The sequence below is a fragment of the Chrysoperla carnea genome, chromosome 4 (genome assembly GCF_905475395.1).
Source record: "Chrysoperla carnea chromosome 4, inChrCarn1.1, whole genome shotgun sequence".
NCBI lineage: Eukaryota > Metazoa > Arthropoda > Insecta > Neuroptera > Chrysopidae > Chrysoperla > Chrysoperla carnea.
The window spans coordinates 28,001,099-28,025,695 of record NC_058340.1 but is presented as its reverse complement, the minus strand read 5'-3'; the positions used below and the strand labels follow the sequence as shown (position 1 = coordinate 28,025,695).

Here is a 24,597-nt window from a genome sequence, read left to right as displayed (position 1 = left end):
TTGTTACCAGACGAAGATATGCGAAAAACCGAAGCACGCAGACAAATTGTTAATTGTATCCAAGATATGTATCGTTTAACGAATGGAAAAGTTTTAATTATAGGTAAAAAAAAAACAAGAATAATTTCAGTTTTCAAATTACAAAGACACGGTATTTCTAGGGGATGGCGGAGTTTCAAATGGCGAAGAGGCATACGAAAATATTCGAGCTGGTGCTTCGTATTTACAAATATACTTTCCGTTAATTCTACATGGACCACCTAGGATAACCCGAATTAAAAAAGATTTAGAACAATTATTGAAGGCAGACGGATTTTCGAATATTAATGAAGCAGTTGGAATTGATAATCGTATAAAAAGGAAGCATTACTTTTTCCCATTTTATTAGAAAAAAGAATATAATTCTAATTTTAATTGAAATGAGAATATTTACAATTTAATTGTATATTTTTTTAAATATTTCTGTAATAATATCGGTATTTCTTTATACAGTTGCTTTTTTAATTCATACTCAAACAATCAATGGTTTTTTTGATAAAGAATAATAAATTGATCCGGAATTTCATCATCAGCACAATACTAATTAGTTGCGCGTCTTGCTACAAGTGTCGAACTTGTTGGCCCAGAACAAGCTTTGTACAGTCTGAAACCCATAATAAAGCCTTAAGTGGTCAATTTTTTAACCAAAGTTAATTTTAATTAATTTTTGTAAGAGCCCAGTAGTATCCACAGGTAACTTTTCAATGCATGACCAAAACAAGAGTCGTTTTTTGTCATTCTTGAACTCTTTTATAATCCTAGAGGATTATTTCAATTTTGGCACCTCTGGCAAACAAGTTAAAAAAAACAGAGCGGTAATCAGCGACAAATGAGGGCCTTGCCTAACAAAAAAAATTCGAAAATAATATTTCGATAATTTATGTAAAATGAATGGTCCGCAAGCATCAAGAGAAAGAGGTAATAATTTTAGATATATCCAAAATTTGTAAAAAGTTTCCACCTTAAGCTAATAATGTTCACAACAATTTTTTAAAGTTTTGGAATTCACCCCTGAAATTCGGATGTTGATTTCCACCTATGAAGAAATCCCATGGGAGAAAATGGAAAAGAACTCGGGATTTGGACACCATATCAATTGTTAGAATTCCCCCAAAAAACATTTACAGTCCATTATGATTTGCTAGAAGTGTTTTTTGGATGGATCAAAATATTTTCGGGCTTAGATTAAATCTAAACTCAACCTTTGTAACCTGATTGAATTTTCTTTAAATTTTTACTTGAGGCAAACACCACGCATATAAATTCGATTACATATTATATTTATATTTGTTCATCATGGAGTGTTTGATTGGTCAGTGATCATTTTCAAAAAAAAAAAAAAAAACACAACACATCTCATACATAATCGAAATTGATGTAAATTTTGTGTCTCAATAAATATATTGTTTTATATTATTTATACGATAAGTAATTTCTTGTCAAACATCACTGTTGCACACAGATAGTGACTTGGGTGGTCCTGCCAACATCAAATATACTTTTTATTTATGTGAAAATTATAAATTTGTACTGTTAAAAACATGACTAAAACAAAATGAATTGAAGCTTCTTAAATGTACCTACGTATATTATTTACATCTTAAATTATGATTTAAATTTCATAATATTCAACCCATGATTAATTTTTATATTCTAAAATTTAAGATAACTTAGAAGAATTACGTAAGCACAAAACGTTAGTAAGATTCAGATAAATATAATTTAATTTTTGGTCCGGCCATTTTCGTACCATGCATTAGTTTTCTTGGTTGCCTTTCCATGGTTACGTTACACTTCTTTATTAATATATGGATTGACATATAATTCCATGGTTTGTTTACATTGAAAATTTAATTATATTGTCTATCAAATTTAAATAATTTTCCTAATTAATACATGGAAGTCGAGTGACGATTACAGATTTAACAAGTGAAAACAAACAATTGACTGAATTAATTGTTGATAGACATGTATAGACAGTGTCCATTATTTTCATTACACATACACACATGTCACACTGATAACTGATATTCCCATATAATACATACTATACAATTTGCACCTGATTTGCGCTTTCGGGTAAACAGCGGGGGTAAACAGTGATGTTTACGAATAAATGTTTCAAACAAAAGTTATTTATTTTTTTATAAGGAACATTTTTTACATTTAAACTTTTGTTCTATCTCTAACGATTTACAAGATGAGTCCCACGGACCCAAAACCCAGTTGAGCCATGTTACACATTTACGAACTTGACCTCACTTTTTACCTCCTGTACGCTGTAAAAATTTCAGCTTGATATCTTTTTTCGTTTTTGAGTTATCGTGTTGACAGACAGACAGGCGGGCAGACGGACAGACGGACAGACAATCAGAAATGGACTAATTTGGTGATTTTATGAACACCTATACCAAAATTTTGTTCATAGCATCAATATTTTCAAGCGTTACAAACTTGGGACTAAACTTATTATACCTTGATATATATTACATATATACATGTTATAAAAATAATTATGATGGATAAAAGATTGAAAAACGTGTACTATTTTCGAAAATAATAATGAAAACGTCTCCGTTATTAGGAACAAAATACCCCACTGCTATAATCATGATGATATCAGAAAAAGTAAATCGTATTACAATCATAAACATTCGTATCCTTTAGTGGTAGATTCAGCGCTAAACAAACGCTAACGGACTGATGTCAATCATCACGAGTTTTTTTCTATTTATCTTTTGAAATAAAATACACAAAATAAATTGGTTGATTCAAATTGTTGAACAGGCAGACATAGGAGATTCAGAAGACGAAACAGAAAGTCAGCTGTTGTTTGCAATTTTTATGATTATTATTTTTGCTTGTTGATAAAAACTAGTTTGTTGCAAAAACAAAAGCTTATGTACAAAATCAATGACAATGGATATTTTGTGGATGATCTGTCTATCAACCAAACAATCCAAAAAAAAAAACTGGATTTGTGAAATAATAAGCCAGGTAATGGGCATCCCATTAAGAGTGCCCAAACTTTAAACGTAATATTGTCTACATTTTGCACTAAAAAGTAGATAATATTTTAATTGTAATGCCAAATTTAAAGCGTGGGATTCTTTAAATTAGCTGATTTGGCAGATATCGACCACCCCTCTTTGAATTTTACATTACAATTAATATTATTTTCTACTTTTCAATGCAATAAAGCGTGTTTTTTAAATTTTTTTAACTTAAATATACTTAAATATAATTTTTAAAAATCTTGCAACGAACCTGGGTTTTGCCCTGGTGACTTTCCACATGTGGAGTGGATGCTATACACACTACATTCTTAATTTATTTCAAAGACTATTTCAAGCAATTTTGTGTGATATGTCTTAGCCAGAAAAAGGATAATCGTAGCTTTTCTGTACAGCGCGAAGTCTTTTATATTTCCAAAATATTTGTTCCTTTTTTACTAAAATTAGTGTTCAGTTCAAACTAATGTCCATATATTTCATTTCTTATATCGTGAATATTAGTCGACTATATGACGTGTGATAGCACGTAAAAGTCAACCAAACGTGAAGTCTGATCGAATGCCCTTAAAAGTAAGCACAAACTTGAGCAATGTCATCGATGATATCGAACCCCATTTAGGATATTGAGTTACCGAAGAATTAACATGCATGAAATATTCTTTCAAATTAATAAAAAAATTCAAAGATACCATAAACATTTTGTATAATTTAAGTTTATATTTCAGACACTTTTAATGGAAAACCCTTTATTAGTATCTACGTGACGTATATAGAGACAACAAGAACACAACAGAAAGCACAGTAATCATAACAGTCGGATGACAATCATGTTAACGCACCCATTGTGTTTGTTACTAATTAATTAATTATTGGTTTTTATTAAAAAATAATTTGGATGGATATCTTTATTAGATAATGTATCATCCATTAATGCCTCACTTAAATATTGATATTTTAATTATTATTATACAACTACTCAAAACAATTTAAGTGTTAAGTTGTAATAATTTGATTGTTAAACTGATTTTAATATTTTTTCTTGTTATATCGCTGCATGCATACATGTAATGTAATAATTCATATGTCAAAAACCCAAGTTGTCTTGATCGGTTTTGAGTACAAATTAACCTTATTATTGATATAATACTAAATCGAAAATACAATTAATTTTGATAATTTAACTAGTTAAACTAAAAAATCTGAAATTTTCAGTTCTATTAATCTCGATAATTTTGTTCATTTACCTGCTAAATAAATATTTTTAAGAAAATTATTTGTTATCAGTACGAGAAACGCTATTTTTATGGGATTTTGAACGATATCATTAAAAACTATGTATCCAATAATCAAATAAACCCGATTTTTGCATTTTTTGTACCTAAAACTACCCAATGTACTAAGTTTTATCTAAGGTCTCTCTGAAAAAATCAAAAAAATCACAAACAACTTTTGGGTTTTTAAATCTTTATATTCCCAAAAATAAAATTTAATAAAATTTCTACTTCTAGAAATCCAATAAAATCAGATCAAAAAATCATAAAAAATAACTGTGATAAAAATCATCAAAATCCGCTGCGTTTACAACAAAATAGTGGGGGGAAGGGGTTGTGGTACACGAAAAAGAAGAAAATTTGAGATATCTATTTCTTTTGTCAATGAAATCTACCTTAACTTAATATACAAAATTTGAAATTTGACCAAAGTTGATGACATTTCTGTGGGTCTTAAACGAATTTATACAAAAGTTTTAAGAGTACACAAATGGGCCTATGATAGTATTGGTAAAACGTATGTGGTCTTTTTATAATAATAGTGGGCTGAGCACGGAGCACGTTGTCTGCAATTAAACCCATTCCATAATATATATAATAATAAAAAGGCATGTCATCTTTTATATGAAATATTACTGTTTCATATACATTATAATATTGCTATAATAATAAAGAATATACTAGTAGGTACTTTGCTCCATTCAATAAGGCAACATTTGATAAAATATTTATTTTCATACACCCATATCATGCAGGCAGGCATGTTTGTTTTTGTACTTACTTCTTAATACTTGTTCGCGTAAAATAACAAAATAGTTAATAATCCCATCTGTCGAGGTTGGTCTTTCAAAACTTTTTCATTTCATTGAGAATGGTGAATTGCAAAACTATGCTGTTGAAGTAATGACATCAAAACTACCACGCATGCTCAATATCAATATAATCGGAATTTTTACTCTAATTTGCATGGTGATCATTTTGAAATTTGCCATGTTGGCTTTTATTATTTGTTGTTATAATGGCAATAGTATTACCACTCTGTCAAAATTTCAGCTGTCTCACTATTGCGGCTTATGAGATATACCCTCCTGACAGACGTACGGACGGAGCAACTTCGATAATATTAATTCAATGATTTGAGTGAAATTATATTCTCAAGTTGCTTAAGATAGTTGGGTCACAGAAGGAAAATCTCAATAATTATTTATTAAGAATTATTATTTATTAGCAACTTCGATAATATTAATTCTATGATTTGAGTGAAATTATATTCTCAAGTTGCTTAAGATAGTTGGGTCACAGAAGGAAAATCTCAAGAAATATTCAAAACTTTGAATATAAGTAGGTAATTAAAAGCCTAATACACATACTGTTAAAATATAATATTAAATATTACATTTAGAGAATTATTTTCAATGGAGGGGAGTTCATGTGTACTCATTCCTAGTATAGGTGTGAGACAGTTGGATGTACAGTAAGACTAAAAAACACTTGGTTTATAACATTAGTTATGTAGGTACGTATAGCATGGTTTTTAATAAGCCAATAATTTTTAACTGGCCTACTGAGATAGAACAATCTTATAGTCTTTCAAAACCCAATATACACGTACAATTGAAATCATTACCAAAAATTTTAAATTAAAACTTATCAATTAATCACTTGGTTATAAATCTCATTAAAAATACAGCTTATTTACCAAAAAAACACTGATATTGATAGTTAATTTCTCATAAACCGTATATGAATTTTTTACAAAAGATGTATAAACAGGTGATTAAATAATAAATATAATTTAAAATTTTTGCTATTGATTTCAACTTTACACGTTTATATTGGATCTCGAAATACCTTACATAAGTTCGAAATGAGTCTAAGCTATAAATTTATATAAATAGTTACAAGCGATTATCTAAAAGAAAATGCTTAATGTATTTCTTAAATAAAAATGATTATTAATTATATATATAATGCCAACGGTGTTATAAATATTAAATTTCTAATTCAATTATAATAAAAAATAATCATATCTTTTAAAAATAAATACTATGAAAATGCTATTTATTATTTAAACACAAATAAATATTTATCTAGCTAGCTAGCTAGCAAATAGATTGTAGGTTTCAGTATTAACAGAATTTATTAATATTGTAACAATATAAAGTACAACGGATACAGAATGATTCATCAGAGCCCCAAGAATATCCCAATTCATCAGTTCGATTCATCATCAAGCCCATATTTCGTGAATCAAAATATTTACAGGAAGTTATTTTTTGCAGCAGTGAAAATACGGCTATCGAAATGCTGAGCAGCCAATCAAAACCTTAAATTATACCAACTTAGAGAAGGAAGAAATCGATGGAATGAAATTAAAAGGCATTATCCTCAAATTTGTCATGAGATACTTCATGAAATTCAGATGATTTTCATGAGATACTTCATGAGATTCAACTCTCAATGGTACTGACAACGAAATTAACGTAATTTTAGCTTCTCAATTTTATCTTAATTTATATAAATTGCGTAGCTACAGCACGCTTAAGTGTGTAAAAATGTCAGAAATTTTCGAACTATTTTCTTTTTACAGACTTCTAAGTGTAACACCATTTTTACATACACCTCAATTGTAACTACACATGATTGCAGTTACAATTGAGGTGTTGATAGTGAAAAAAAAAAATCTTTTTGATTCCCTAGAGCGACTTTTTTGACTCGGTTGTATAGCTACCCTCTAGCAAGTCACAAAAGTCGCTCTTCCAGTGCCGCATTTACAACTATAGGCGGATTTTTGGTAGACGCCCATGGAAGTAGAGGCGGACTTTTTTTTAGTCTTCAAAAAGCTACCTTTGGCTCCATACGGCAGCCCTTGTAACAAATATTTTTCTACTTTGTTCCACTTTACTTCTATTGATGTCAAAAAAAGCAAAAATTTCTTTTGTAGAGGCTCTTTTTTGTTGGAGGTTCCTAGACGGCCACCTAGGCTGCCTAAATGGTCAATGCAGCACTGCGCTCTTTACGTGGTTAAGTAAATGCGGCCGAGAAGACTGCACTTACGGCTAGAGGAGCAAGAAAAATAGTAAACAATCCACAACAATATGAATAAGATTTCCGATATCAATTTCCAAATCTTCCTGTTCTTTACCCGTAAGTTACAAAGCCTTCAGTATCCTATTTCACAAGCATTTATATTTAGCAAATTTAGCATAAAATTAAAGTTTTAGAAGTTAACAGCTTTTTCGATTCAATTCATTTTGAATGAATCATGGACCATTCCGTACCTCACACGAAAACTGATAATCTGATGATGTTTAAATAATGTTCTAAAATAACAATAAAACAACAGTTTTTTGTTTGTATAAAAATGAGCAAGCACTTGATATAAGTCTTATAAGAAGATTACCTACAAGAAAGACGGATGTGGTTGACTGATGATAATTGGTAATGTTGTGGATATAATGGTGCGTCAGAATCACTTTGCCTATATAATTACATGTGTATGGTACACACACTCACATATTGCTTTAAATTATGTGCTTGCTTTATTTTAATACTCTCTATTCGTTACCTTTTTGTTTATACAGAGTGGTAAATATAGATCGTGATGTTCTGAGAGTGACTCGCGAGGGCTTGCGCGAGCCTCTTGATAATTTATTATGTAACTAGCAAATATAACTTTGCTGGGAAATTTCTCCTCTATCACGTTATAGCTCTCACTTATCCTTCCTTTTGTTCAAAATTTTATGGATTTGAATTTTTTGGTGGGGAACTCTATCTTTGTTGATAATGAAGTTATGTCCATGACACTTGCAGACATTGTAACTTTCTCAAGGTCCAATCATTAAATTAACCTGATTTTTATACTTTTTAGATCTAAATTACCCCATCCACCGAGTTTCATCAAATTCCAAAACAAAATTTTTTTCCCGATTTTCTCGATTTTTTTCAAAGGGGCACCCCTTAAAAAATTGCAAGAAATCGAGAATTTTTTTGAATCTCCAATTTCGATATAAGCCAGTATATAAGGTAAGTAATTTTGATCCAGGTTAAATATTAAATCTTACTTAGATGTTCATTATTTATTCCGACTACAGTCACATATTTAGCTATAAAACAGGACCTTCAATCTAAGTAGTTGTAAACTTTTACGCAAAGACTTCAGTAAATGCGCGTAGTATCGAATGAATGAACAATTTTTCGTCACAACCTGTATATGTATTTTAAACAATGTATTCACGTAGATATGATATGATATTGAGGGTATTAAAAGTTGAATATTATATGATACAAAAAAACATTTTAGACGTTATTCGAGGCTATAGGCAATAAATAATATCATGTTTATATAACATTATATTATTATAGTGCATTTAAGTGGTCAGATTCATCAAAAATTCATTCTATCCATTTATACACATAAATACTGCATGCTTTTAACTAAAAGTATCGGATGTCCCCCATCGGATATGGCGCAATCCTTTATTATCTAGTTGAAGAATATTCATTGAGAATTAGATTGGATCAAATTTGCCTGTCTAATAAAAAAAAAACGAAGTTTTTAACTTTATGACGTCATCAGAATACAAAAAATTTAATTTTGCTCTATGACATTCAAATTTTATCCAATTTTGATAAACCAAGTATGTAATCCTACTAAATTTGGGTGAAACTTTTCAAATTTTTGATCAAAATTAACCTATCTCTAATTGGTTTCAAGAATTTGGAGTCCCAGTCCCGGAATTAAGCATATAAGTGATGGCTAGCGAAAAACAGACATCGCAGCTGAAAAGAATGATCTAAAATTAGTGGGTTTCAAAAAAAATTCCAATTGATCGGATCAAATTTACCTGTATTAACAAAAAAATTGAATTTATTAACTTCATGACGTCATCAGAATCCAAAAAAATTTAATTTTGCTCTATGACATCCAAATTTTATCCAATTTTGATAAACTAAGTAAGTAATGCTACTAAGTATGGGTCATACTTTTCAAATTTGCGATTAATATTAACCTAGCTCTAATAGGTTTCCAGAATGTGAATGGTTCCGAAATTCAGCACATAAGTGATATCTAGCGAAAAGCTGATATCACAGCTGAAAAGAATGACTCAAAATTAGTAGATTTCAAAAAAAGATTTCAATTAGATTGGATCAAAATTGTCCAAACCATAATTTAGAGAAGTTAAATGGTGTTTAAATTCGATGGTTCGTGCAAGCAGGAACATATGTTTTAAATATGCTGCTTCAAAACTCAATTTCATCTAAATCGGTACAGTAGTTTTTGCGTGATACTCGAAGAAAAGCAGAAAAACAGACAAGCAGATAACAGTTTAACATAATAGACAGATTCATTTAAGTAATAATTTTGCTGTTAAAATTAAATATTGCGGACCCAATGGAACATCCTGTGCAGAGTAGGTACATGCTTGTTCATAAATAAAATATTACGTTGATAAAAACCAACAAAGACGTAACATATTATTATCTATTTAGTTAAAGTGAAATATAATTATTTATTATCATAAAAATACAGGATGAATATAGTTTAAGAGTTTTAAACCACAAAAATTTTAAAAACTTCCACACTCATATTCAGGTTAAATGATGTAATCCGGAAGCCGTGCGGTAAATTAAACATCAGTATTATCTCAAGAAATGTCCAAGGTTAGAGAATTATCGCTCAAATAATTATTTCTACTATAGGAGAGATCGTCTTCAATACATGATTTATAAAACGGATATGATTTCTTTTAGTAAGAAAACCAAATTTTGTTTTACAATTGAATGGAGCTTTTTATGAAAAAATATTATTATGATCACCAGCAAGTTAAGATGCTTTAAGAGAAACACATTGGCTTATTCAGAGGCGATCCTAGCAATTTTAGAGGCTGGTACCGGATTTTATTTTGATGCTCAGTTCTCCTACATACAATCGCTTATCAGTAATTCAGCTGTGCTGAAAGACTATATAAAGAGTTCATTTTAATTGTTAAAAAAATGAATCAATCAAAAATTTGTCAAAATACTCATAAAATTGAAAAACTAGTCGTGTGTTTTAAGCGCCGCTTTACGACGATGTCTAGTGAAGGGGAAGCGCGCCACTCTCATCGCCTTTGATCCGCCCTTGAGCCTATGTTAAGTTTTGACCCTCATAATCATTTTGGTTTTATCACTATTCTAGCAAGAAGTTATATATAATGGATGAAAAATCAACTATGCTAACCAACAGTATTAAAACAGCTACTTTACACAAAAATTTCTAGACACTAGATTGAATATTGGATACAAATTCCTTTTCAAAACTTATTACAATTTCAAAACAGACTAAACTAACGATCGTATATGAATTTTTATCGAAACAAAATGAAATCAAAAATATGGCAAATATATAAACGAATTCCATATGATTTTTTTGTGATCAAACATTTCTAGATATATATTATTTATTTATTTATACATTTTTAAAAACGATATTATAAAATTAATTCAGTTACCTGTTACACAAACAAAAGGAATTCCAAAACACTTTTGGCATTAAAAAGAAACTGTGCTCGCACACAACAAAAACAATTGACACATTCATTGAAATTCTTTTTATTCGATAAACATCAAAGAATGATTGAAAATATCTTATATATTGAATATCAATTGATATTTTAACACTTTTTATTTTTCAATTATTAAAGTTCTGATATTCAATTAATGTTTTCATCCTGAAAAACGAAAATTGTACCCTACAATGAGGTGTCTATATTACGAAAATATAAATTTTTTTCAATATCATCAGAAGATATTTTCGATAACTTAAATATCTACCGACATTACCGAATTTTATGGAGAAACACAAAATTTTAATAATTTTGAACTTTTTTTAATAATTATGCTAACAATAATTGTACACTTCTAGTAATTCTCGATTAATAAAAACTAAATCGAGATATTTATAATCAGTTTTTGTGTGTTGATATTTGTGTTAAGATATTTTAGGATTTTTAATTTTGTATACTTTACTTACAGCTTTGGAGTAGAAAATTAAATTACTCTTCTGTTTGTTAAATACCGTACACTTGTAATGTTAAAGCATAGACAATCAATTATGGAATCTGCTAGTAAAACTAAATTCAAAGGAAAAGCTGATGGACAATTTACTGAATCAGAAAGTCATTGGTCCAGATCCCAAAGGTCTTAGCCATCATGATTTATTATTTTTCAATTATTGAGTTTTATTTCAGGTTATTAATGAATTGAACAAGTTATTTTTCACAACGCAACGCATAGATTAATATCATGAGTTGTTGAAATACATGTTATTTACACGCAAAAAAACGAGGCGTCTTAAGTATTGAGAATATTTTTTTCTGCTAATCGAGTGTGTCGATGGGAAAATATACCTACAATATTTTAAATTCTTCAATTGTTTAACTTTTTACTAAAATTAAATGGAGGAATTATTCCATATTCATCATTCTTAGATATATATATTCGTAATTTTTGATTGTATCACTTTTTCTTCCTTCTTCTCACCGAAAAAATTGAGCAGAATTTATGTCAGATATAAGAAATATTTGCATTTTAATAATTTGCGAAAAAACATACACTATAAACCAGACAGAACTAATTATTCGTCGTCTGTTAAATTTATGAAACCGACAACGGATAGAAAAACACTATTTATATTAGAAAGTAATTCCGTATGGAAAACATCTTTTATCCGAAAATTTTTTTCGTAAATTTAATAGATTCACCAAAAAACGAATCTAGAATTAATAAAAATTAACCCATATAAAAGCGATCATTTTTCCTAAAAATTTCTGTATGTCTTCTTAACCTGGTACTAAAATATTATTTATCACCTGCATTACTTAATTTCAATGTTGAAAGTTAAAGATCCTCTAGAGATAGATAAAATATTTACAGAGTATCCTCCTACAAGACATCGATCATCATAACTTTTGTATGGAGGCGAGCGGTGAAAGAAAGAGCCAACCCTTGGTAATCGAGTATACTATAATCATAACAATTAGTGTTCTCATACCTCGTGGTGTGGTCTTCTCCACAATAGCAATCAACACACTATACTGTACTGTATAATATCCAAATCTGATCCGATTATACAATCTTGATGAATGTCCGTTGTCTAATTTCTTATACACGGAAATATTTGTATGAAAAAAAATACATAATATTTTTCCTGTTCAAATTTAGGAAATCTCAATTTATGAAGTGATAAGGGAATGTCGGTTGTCATTTTTTTATTCTCCATATAATCTTACAAAGATTGCGGACTTGATTTGGATTTATTTTTTCTTGCCTTCCAGTCTTTTTTGGAACATTTCAAATTTGAGGCATGAAAGAAAATGTGTGTTTTGCATTAGGTGATTTATAAACAACTTTTGTTTGAAACATTGTTTCGTAAACATCACTGTTGACCCGCGAGGGTACAAATTAGGCGCGAATTATTTAGTATGTATTATATGGGAGTATCATCAGCATTGTCTATACATGGTATTTCAACAATTAACTCAGTCAATTATTTGTTTTTACTTGTTTTCCTCTTAAATTTTTTTCAAAAAATGCTTTATTTATGCTTGAATGGGCTAAGAATAAGCGGTCTGTATTTAGATTGTTTGTGTATCATTAATTTTTCAACACGTATTTTTCCGCATATGCATAACACATTTTCCCTTAAGCTATCATCTGAATGTGCTACGATTGTATATTACAACAGCACCACACTTAAAATTTAACAAACATTCATCATTCTTGAAGATTACTATGATTATATTATGATACTTTAAAAAATGTGATATAATTTTAGTTTTTTAAATTTATTTAAATTAATTTTTAATATTCAAAATTAATATTAAAGTTTATTAATTTAATTTTTTTTATAACGTATTGACTTTTTCAATTATAAAAGATATCAAATTATACCCTAACTAGGTTTTCGACACTGCAGTTTTGTTTACGTAAAAACTTTTAAGTTTTATACGACACAACTGTGGCGTAGGTATATCAATCAAATTTACCAGATTAATAAAAACTGAACCTATAGCAATATTTGATTTTTGAATGTGATATACTTTTTTGAACAGTATCATATTGGCAATTTTGATAAATCATGTATGTAATCCTACTAAATTTGAGTCATACTTTTCAAATTTGTTATCAAAATTAATCTTGCTCTAATAGATTTCAAGAATTTGGAGTCCTGGTCCCGGAATTAAGCATATAAGTGATGGCTAGCGAAAAACTGGCATCACAGCTGAAAAGAATGACCCAAAATTAGTGGGTTTCAAAAAATATTCTAATAAGTTCGGAACAAATTTGCGTCTGTTATCAATAAAAATCGAATTTTTTAACTTTATGACGTCATCAAAATCCAAAAAATTTAATTTTGCTGTATCACATCCAAATTTAATCCAATTTTGATAAACCAAGTATGTAATCCTACTAAATGTGGATCATACTTTTCAAATTTGTGATCAAAATTAACCTAGCTCTAATAGATTTCCAGAATGTGGAAACCTGGTCCCGGAATTAAGCACATAAGAGATATTTATCGAAGAACTGGCATCACAACTGAAAAGAATGACCTAAAATTAGTGGGTTTCAAACAAATTTTAATAAGATCGGATAAAATTAGCCTGTGTTATCAAAAAAATCAAATTTTTTAACTTTATAACGTTATCCAAATCCAAAAAATTTTGCGCCTCTATTTCTTATGCGCCGGTGGCGGGTGCCTCCTTTGCTTTGCTACGAACCTACTGCGAATCTACAATGTTAGAAATGATCAAGAAATTTCACATATTATATTGAAAAATATATATCTATCATAAAATAATATTTTATTTAAAAAGTATTGTAAACATGAGATAAATTAAAATAAACGGTTTATGAGAGTCGCTGAAACTTGTACTAAAGTATCCAACAGTGTTATTCTCATTCTACAAGTTGAATATTAATATGGTAAAAAAATGCATATGATATTCTAACAAAACACGCAATACCATTTTATACATTTCACAGTAAAAGTAAAGAAATTGAAATATACTTCGACCAAATTGCGAATATTGCAACATAATCTGCTAGATGTGGAGTTGAGACAATGTGGAGTTGAGCCAACCTCATGAAGATTGTTGTTACTAATAGACAGAAAATATATAGGATATTTTGGACATATAAAACAATCATCGATAGCGAATTTGGTACAATTTTGGCTGGTTCAAAAACGATTCGAAGAAATCTAATTTTTTTAATAAATAAATAAACCTAATCAATTTGCTCATGGGGTTGTGACAATCACATCAGTATTTTGTTCTAATATTTATAATTGGTAGAACTAATCAAAAAAAGACTGTTTAAATCTATGTTGCATTTCAAAACAGCAATATTTGAAATTTGTTAGACAGTATATTACTTTCATACAAAAGCTCATGCGTTTGTGCCAACTTCACCACTCAACCTCTTACGGGAGTTGTATCACATTCGTGGCTCCATTTGCCATATTTGATCTCACTATTAAGTTGATGTCATCGCTACAGAGGCATATCAAATTGAGCCGCATAATATTTGAACGATAACAAACGCACATTATTACGTTAAAAATGTATATTAAATCTGTTTCAAACATGAATTAAATAGTAGGTGGTATAATTATCAAAGATATAATATAATATTGTTTGTCATACGAACCAAACAACATAGATAATATATTAACATTTGTTTTATTTTATCAGTATTGTGTAAAATATTATTCAGTAAGACATATTCACAAAGTAAGATTTAATCACTCACGAAGTTCAATTGCTAGACGCAAAGAAAAAGAAATCAAAGGTTTATAATTAGGGTAAGATGTACTACCTAGAATCAATCTATAGATTCTAGCAGGATATTGCTTTTTACAAGACAGCATTTATGTATATTGACCACCAAAACTAAATTTTTTTAAATAATAAGTAATAAATTTACTGTTTAGTGCATTAAGGGTTATATCTATGCTTTAAAAAATATTTTTACTTATCAAATTAAAATTAATTTATCACACTCAAATAATCTTAAATTAATGTAAACAAGGTTGAGTCAGTTTTGATAAAACTAAATTTTATTTCAGGAATCAAAAACACAATAATAAATTTTTTTTTAACAATAAATTCCTATTATTAATATTCATCAAGTGTGAAAAAAAGACCAAATTAAACACTGTATCTCTGAACTATCAAAGCTCTATTTTTAATTTAAGACTAGAAAAAAGTTTGAAAATTTTTTCCAAACAGTCGCAAATTTTTCAAAACTTTGAAACTAGAAAGAATGTTTTCGCCACTATAAGTGTACTGAAAAAATGTCATTATTTTAACGTTATCAATCATTTGTTAAAGTTTTGTGGTTATGACTTGGACCACCCTATATATTGCGATATGGATGAGAACATTATACAGTCCTTGCATTTTTTTAAATTTATATACCTTTCAATACATATACGTATAATGAATAAACAATTTTCAAATAAATTTGACTAAAATCAACATGTATTTATTTAATACGTCAATTTATCTTTTAAAATTTGACACCCTATAATATAATTTATGAAATATTTAAATTATATTAAACATAATAAAAACTAAACACATAAAAACGATTTTTTTTTTTAAATATAAAAATCAATTATGCATGCGTGGCTTGATAACAGTATACCAAGTGTATCACGTAAAGTATTACAAGAGTTTCTTTGACAATAATAATTTGTCAAATCACAGGCATCTATTGAAAAATTTTTCGATATCTACCTTGGTTTTAGAAATATCGAAGCTAAATAATTAAACAAAATATAATTTATATCCACATTACCGTGCACATACATCCTTAATTAGTTGGGCATAACTGTTTTTTTTTCCAATAATTCATTAGGGCTTTAACTTTAATTAAAATGACTTTTTTTTTAAATTTCCACAAGCTAGTTTTGGAGAAATCTCTGAAAACATATCATCCATCTACCAATCACTTTTCATTTTGTAAAGGACGAAATACTTCCTACCTTTAGTGATTATTTCAATAATTTGCCACTGTTTTTGACGTGATAGTGATTTTTTGTTTGTAAATACCCAAAGTATGAATATTAATTTTAGCTAAGCAACTTAGCAGTTATTTCATTTGGGTATTTCTTCTAATACCAGAAAAATTATAGTATTTGATGTGACACATTCTGTAAATCAATAAAGGATGAACTCTGTATAATCTCAATAATAATTTCATGATTATAAAACAAAATGATTTATTGCATGGCGCTCAACAATGTTCATCAACACAATATTACATATTCAAACAAAAATGTATTGAAAAAATCTTTATAAAAATACGCTATTAAAATATTAACATATTATTTTTTTTAGTATTCCGCACCAAAATTGTATCTAGTAGCCTTAAGAATTTAGTACTAATTTTGACTAAATACACCCATTCTAAACATATTATCCAATTTAAATGATAGAATACATTTTTTGGCACAGATTTCCTTACAGAGCAATATTATTTTTTTTAAAAAGGAACGAGCGGTGTCGTGGGATACCCGGTAGAAAATATGTTCCTATCGTATCTTCGTAGAATTTCTTCGAAGATATTTTTCTGAATATTTAAAAAGAAGTATCTAGAAGAAATATCTAGATATTAATTTTAGAAGTGAAATACTTACTTTATTCTTTCAAGATTTCAATTTTATCTACTTTTACTTTTTACTGTATCCATTAATTTAGTCAGTTAAAAATGTTACAAATAAAGGAAAATTAAAGAAATCGCTCGCATTTTGCTAAAACCTCATAGAATGTGTATACAATTTTTCTTATTATTACTTTTAATGAAAAAATAAATAGTATGATGGGGAAAATTTAAGGAAAAAGAAAAGATGGGAATTTTATTAAATTATCAAAAGTTGATTAAATTGAAGGGCATCTAACTCTATTAATTAGATATCACATAATAAAATGATTCAGTTCATCAGTCAAGTTTTTCAGAATCAGTTTATTTCTTATTTTCAACATTTGTTTTTATTCAGTTTAAATGATTTAAGATAAAAAGTTTTGAGACAAATTTATTATAGTACAAGTATTAATTTAAAGTGATTAGTATTTAAGTTATTAATATATTAAAAGTTAACTTAATGGTAATAATATTTTTTTCGTCATTGTCCAATATTTTTAATGTCGCAAGACGCCCGAATAACACCAAACTGTTTTGTAGGGAAGTCAGGGTAATGAGTCCGAAATATAAATTGATAAATTTTAGCATATCTTTACGTTTTAGAGTCAATGTAATAACATCACTTTTAGTTCGAATTTGTTCACAATTTCTCGTTAATGAAAAGTTATAACGATCTGGCAAAAGCGTTGCTTAGAAATTGGAGAGTGGATGCATTATTGCACAATTTATTCAGTTTTCAAAAATTATTAGTTTTTTATATGGAACAACTTTCTAATTGTCCTTTCTTCTCTAAAAGAATTTTTAAACGATCCTTTATATGAAAATCGAAGTTCAGCATAAGGTGTCCTCCTCAAACTCAAAAAGAGATGTTTTTGTCACAGATGTTATTTTAAAATGGAATTTTTTCTGAGGCGACATTATACTTAAATGAGTTACAGGCGGTGTTCCAAATTTTATATGACATAATGACTTTATATCATTAAAATGCTGAAGGAAATGAAAAAGTATTTTTGTTAAAATATTTGTATTGTTGTAGAAAATTGGTGCTGGCTAAAGATGGATGTTCATAAAAGAAATTACGTTAAAGGAATAATGATTTCTGCAATTATCATTATCATATCACCTGAATTAGTTACTACATCTTCTAATGTATCATTTATACCTGAATCAAATTTGTATACTCTATCTAATATTTCTACAATATTTTCTCAAAATGTTCCCAAACATGTAACAATCACTAATGAAGAAATTAAAACAATTCTACACCAATTCAATGAAGTTGACGATGATTTAAATTCAATACAAAATATTTTTAGATCACAAACCAAAGAGTCCAAATCACGCATAGTCAGATCAGTGGGACGATCAAAATGTACAATTTCTAAGCAAAAATTAACAAATTTGAAAAATGAAATAGAAAGTATACTTTCAAAGGCATCAAGCGACAATAATCCAAGTACATGCACCTTAAATCTCAATGATCCAGATAATTGTAACGAACTGACCAAAGTAATTCAATGTGGTATTCAACATTTGAAAAATGGTTTTGTCGATGCAGTTACATCAGACAATGGTTCCATCGATGAAATTATGAAATGGAAAAACGCATATGAAAGTTTACTTGATAAATACCAAAAACAAAGTGATGAATTGAAACAAGCTTTATCGGAAGAATATCAACTAAAGTTGGATAAATTACAAACTGATTTGCAAAAATTAGGGAACGCATTGAATAAGGCATTAGAACGTTTACAAACTACCACAATAAATTTATGTATTACGGAAGTTATGCTTGGGAAATTTAGCGAAGCTCTTGCACATTTTCAAGAATTAAAATCAGTTTCAATATCTGTTATTATAAAGGAGTGTTATAATTTTCAAAATGGCAATGATGAGTTCTATAACTTTAAAAACATTATAAATTTTATAAGACAGCAACCATTAATTTTAAATGATGAAATTGCTTACAAAACTTTGTATAAAGAGATGGAATCGAAAAATCATTTAAGTTCTTTAAAAATAATTTTATTAGCTTGGGCAATACAAAATTCTCCAGCAAAAGATAAACTTACAAATGTATACTCAAAAGTAGAAAATTATTTAAATAAAATCAAAGATCTATGGGCAGATGAAATTTATTATAATCGCCAAGATAAAAAACTTACAAATTTTGCTACCAAGAATCCATTTTTCTTTCGTGATATTTTAAGTGATACTTTAAAGGTGGCTTTAAAAAAGCCAAATGCATTAACAGATAAATTTGACAATATTATCCAATTTATTAAACGATTGCCAAAAATTAGCCAAGATGCTACAGCATATTCAATTTTATTCGATGAAATGCAAAAGCAAGGCATGGAAAATAATAATAGAATTACTAAACTTGCCTACAACGTAAGGCAGTCTATGGAACAACCAAATTATCAAAATATAGCAAAAGAATTTCAGAATATGTTTGAGGATGTAAAACGAAAGATACCTTCTTGGGCTCGTAATATTATTTGGAATGGCGATAAGTGCAAATTAAAGAATCGTAATTGGGACCAATATATATACGCGAATGGAGAGGATGAATATGATTCAAAGCATCGCAGAGTATTTTCATGGAAAGATGGCACAACTCAAGATATTATGAAACCAGAAAATCAATGGAAATTTGAAACTGACGATGGTGGTGAATCTTTTAAGATAAAAAATGTTCATTGGAATGAATATTTATATGCTGATTCAGATTATAAAGATAAGAGTCGTTGTCGAGTCTATACTTGGAGACAGGGAACTCAAGTACTTCACGGCTCTTGGAAAATAACCCCAACTAACAATGGAAATTATGTAAATATTCAAAATACCAATCATAATGAATATTTGTTTGTTGACAGTGGATTGCGATGGAATCAAAGATATAGTAAGTTGAGACGGAGGGTATTCACTTGGAGATCAGGGACACCATCAGGTGTAATGATTCGAGAAAGCGAGTGGGAATTAGTTTGTTAATACAGTCAAATAAGTTAAAAAACAAATAATTAATCTGAAAATTATAATTAATTTTTTTAATAAATCATAATTTTTGTAATAAATTATAATTTTTTTTGTTTTTATTGTCCTTTCAGAAACTTTCTAGTCGCCAAAGCAATGAATTGTCAATGAGTAGAATAATCATTTAACTCTATACAGGTAAAATAATTACTATTGAAGTAAAGATGTTTCCTTGACTATTGGTTCTTATTATAAGTAAATATTTATTGAGCCAACGATCACAATACTTTATTAGTAAACTACAGCCAGTAAATATATTTAAAAAAATATTTACTTGCCAATAATACTAAAAAAAAATAAAATAAATTCCCAATACAAAAGAAAAGCCCTTGAAAAGTAAAAAAATATCAAGCGAATATTTACTTCAATTCTAACTGTTGCGAATGTCTCTCATTATTCTTTGGAATCACAAAACTCAAAATTGGTTCCTTCGTTTGCTAATTACGATACCACAAACAGAAATGGGTGTGGAGGTGCTGGGAAGTTGATACTTCCTGGGCTTTACACATTTCCAATCCTTTAGCTCAATTCCAATGGATTGTGGAGAACTAGGTAATATATTGCCCAATAAGCCTTTCGTAGATACTATCTGAACTAATATACAAATCACTAAAACGCTCTATTCCAATTCGGAGGGGCTTATCTAAGCTCTTAAAACGTCAGAAAACTCGTATTTCTCCGGGAATAAATTTGTAATAATTATGAGTATGGACCAAAATAATGAAAAAATTTAAATGCGAATTTTGTCATAAAAATCGGTATATGGGTATTAGAAATTAATCTAAAAATTTTTTCGAATAGTTTTTTTTCGATATCTTTAACCATATCTGACGCTAGACAAAGTATTAAGAATCGGCCTTATTTGTGAATTTGCAGAAGGCTGAGTTTAAAGTTAAAATTTCGGTTAAGTATCTTAAAAAATGTGACCCATCACCCTGTATGGCTGTGCAAAATTTCAAATCAATATTCCTATAAATAACGAAAATGTGAGAATGTCTTTATCTTAAATGTGACACACTGTATATGCTTTCCAAAATGAGTTTCATAAACTTAATTTAACTTTGCAATCATAATATATTTTTAGTTATTCTTTCAACCACAAAAACATGATATGAGGATCCAAAAGTTTAAGGAAAAAGAAAAACTGGAAATTTTATTAACTTATCAAAAATTGATTTAGCTCAAGGGCAAATAATTTCTTTAAGTATCCTATCATAAAATAATTCAGTTCGTCAATTTAGTCTCTTAGAATCAGCTAAAATGTTATTTTTAAATGTTTGTTTTATTCAGTTTACATGATTTAACAAAAATAAGAAGGTATTAAGAAAACTTTATTACAGTTGCAGTATTTAAATTTACAAAAATTAGTATACAGTGATTATTATATCAGGGATTAAAAAATTAATATAATTTTTGTTGTTGTTATAATCTAATATTTTTAAAAACCTACGTTATACATTAGTGATAAGATACATACCAAACAGTGTTTTTAATAGGATATGATGACATTATATTCTAAATACTAAAAGAAACGAAAAAGTATTGCTATTAAAATATTTGTATTGTTATAGAATATTAGTGCTGAAGAAAAATGGGCGTTCTTAAGAGAAATCATGTTAAAGAAATAATGATTTCTGCAATTATCATTATCATATCACCTGAATTAATAACATATTCTTGTGGATCAACTATACCTAAATCAAACTTGAATAATTCATCTACTATTCTTAGAAAATTTCCTCAAAACGAGTATCAAAACATTTCCAAACCTGTAACACTGACTGAAAAGGAAATTAAAACGATTCTACACGAATTCAATGAAGTTGATGATGACCTAAAAACATTAGGACAAATTTTTAAATTACAATCCAAAGAGTCCAAATCACGTATAGTAAGATCTACGCCATTTAACATTTCTACAATATTTTCTCAAAACGAGTCTCAAAACATCTCAAAACATGTAAAACTCACTGATGAAGAAATTAAAACAATTCTACACCAATTCAATGAAGTTGACGATGATTTAAATTCAATACAAAATATTTTTAGATCACAAACCAAAGAGTTCAAATCACGCATAGTCAGATCAGTGGGTCGATCAAAATGTACAATTTCTAAGCAAAAATTAACAAATTTGAAAAATGAAATAGAAAGTATACTTTCAAAGACATCAAGCGACAATAATCCAAGTACATGCACCTTAAACCTCAATGATCCAGATAATTGTAACGAATTGACCAAAGTAATTCAATGTGGTATTCAACATTTGAAAAATGGTTTTGTCGATGCAGTTACATCAGACAATGGTTCCATCGATGAAATTATGAAATGGAAAAACGCATATGAAAGTTTACTTGATAAATACCAAAAACAAAGTGATGAATTGAAACAAGCTTTATCGGAAGAATATCAACTAAAGTTGGATAAATTACAAACTGATTTGCAAAAATTAGGGAACGCTTTGAATAAAGCATTAGAACGTTTACAAACTACCACAATATATTTATGTGTTTCGGAAGTTATGCTTGGGAAATTTGACGAAGCTGTTACACATTTTCAAGATTTAAAATCAGTTTCAATATCTGTTATTATAAAAGAATGTTATAATTTTGAAAATGGTATGAATGAGTTCTATAACTTTGGAAATATTTTAAACTTTATAAAACGGCAACCATTAGTTTCTAATGATGAAATTGCTTACGAAACTTTGTACAAGGAGATGGAATCGAAAAATGATTTAAGTTCGTTAAAAATTATTTTCTTTGCTTGGGGTATTCGAAATTCCCCAGCAAAAGATAAACTTACAAATGTATACTCAAAAGTGGAAAATTATTTAAATAAGATCAAAGACCTATGGGCGGATGTAATTTATTATAATCGTCAAGATGAAAAACTTACAAATTTTGCTTCAGTAAGCCCATTGTTGTTCCGTGATATTTTAAGTGATATTTTAAAAATGGCTTTAAAAAAGCCAAATGCCCTAACAAATAAATTTAACGATATTATCCAATTTATAAAACGATTGCCAAAAATTAGCCAAGATGCTACAGCATATTCAATTTTATTCGATGAAATGCAAAGGCAAGGCATGGAAAATAATAATAGAATTACTAAACTTGCCTACAACGTAAGGCAGTCTATGGAACAACCAAATTATCAAAACATAGAAGAAATATTTAAGAATATGTTTGGGGATATAAAACGGAAGATACCTTCTTGGGCTCGTAATATTATTTGGAATGGTGATAAGTGCAAATTAAAGAATCGTAATTGGGACCAATATATATACGCGGATGGAGCGATTGATTATGATTCAGAGCGTCGTAGAGTATTTTCATGGCAAGTGGGCACACCTCAAGGTATTATGGAACCAGAGAGTCAATGGAAATTTGAAACTGACGATGAAGGTGAATCTTTTATGTTGAAAAATGTTCGCTGGAATGAATATTTATATGCTGCCTCAGATTATTTTAATTATGATAATAATCGTCGTCAAGTGTTTACTTGGAGACCTGGAACACAAGTACTTCAAGGTTCTTGGAAAATTACACCAACTGACAATGGAAATTATGTAACTATTCAAAATATCAATCATAATAAAGAATATTTGTATGTTGACGGTGCTTTGACATGGAATAAGTTGAGACGGAGAGTATTCACTTGGAGATTAGGGACACCAACAGGCGTAATGTTTCGAGAAAGCGAGTGGCAATTAGCTTGTTAATACAGTAAAATTAGTTGATAAACAAATAATTAATTAATTTGAAAATTATAATTATTTTTTAATAAATCTTTTTTTTTGTATTTTAAATGTATTTTCCTTTCACAAACCTTCTAATCATCGAAGCGAAATGAGTAAAACACCTTTCTAGCCCAAGAAATTTTCTTTTTATTTATATGTTTATATGTCTTTTAAATTTTCGAAAATATACCTTAACAAACAGATGTTCAAAATTGTTTTCAATATGATTTTGTATTGCTGAATTTCTAGTTGATTATTTTCTGGAAGGTCTACTTCATAAAGAAAAAACCAGAAAATCTCAAAGTATTTGTACATTTTTCAGTTTTTCGCTTAAATCTCGAAAATTACGAGTAAAGTATGTATTTCGAAGATCTACTGTATAAAATATGCATTATATGTATCTTGTGTTCAATAAAAACGCGACACTATGTCAACTATTAGGTAGAATAGTTTTGAAAAACACAATAAAGGCATAATTATCCAAAATCAATAAAACTCGATCATACATATTAAATCTTTAAAGCAAAGCATCACTCTACTGACCATCCTTGATTGCTCATTCATTAACAATACTGGGAATTATTATAATTTATCAGTCACAGATAAAACTAGAGGTCATTCGTTCATATAAATTATGAATATTTTAATCTTTCTGATGGAAAGTTATTTTTTTCACACCAAAAGACGAAATTAAAATTGTTGATATTTACTAATATTTTGTTGCTATTATTCAAATAAAAACTTGAATATAATATAGCAAATATACAGAATGTTCGATTTACATCTAGGCATATAAATATCA

At 28.5% G+C, this 24,597-nt stretch overlaps 2 protein-coding genes across 3 annotated transcripts in view; one reads left to right on the top strand and one right to left on the bottom strand.

The window, feature by feature from the left end:
- LOC123298643 (neurobeachin) overlaps positions 1–24,597 on the bottom strand; it is an 865,329-nt gene that overhangs the window by 143,839 nt on the left and 696,893 nt on the right. The gene's annotated exons all lie outside the window — the stretch shown is intronic.
- On the top strand, positions 17,464–23,792 carry LOC123297258. Of its 2 annotated transcripts, XM_044878852.1 has the most exons (3): positions 17,464–17,480; positions 18,054–19,436; positions 23,206–23,792. In XM_044878852.1, the coding sequence occupies exons 2-3, from the start codon at positions 18,074–18,076 to the stop codon at positions 23,775–23,777; spliced, it is 1,935 nt and encodes a 644-aa protein (XP_044734787.1). In that variant the 5' UTR covers positions 17,464–17,480; positions 18,054–18,073; the 3' UTR covers positions 23,778–23,792. The 2 variants fall into 2 exon arrangements, with proteins under 2 accessions (XP_044734787.1, XP_044734786.1); XM_044878851.1 differs by lacking the exon at positions 23,206–23,792 and having other exon boundaries at positions 18,054–20,043.

Bases quoted from the DNA above. Each gene is read 5' to 3' on its own strand.
- LOC123297258 (XM_044878851.1), top strand. From the start codon at position 18,074: ATGGATGTTCATAAAAGAAATTACGTTAAAGGAATAATGATTTCTGCA.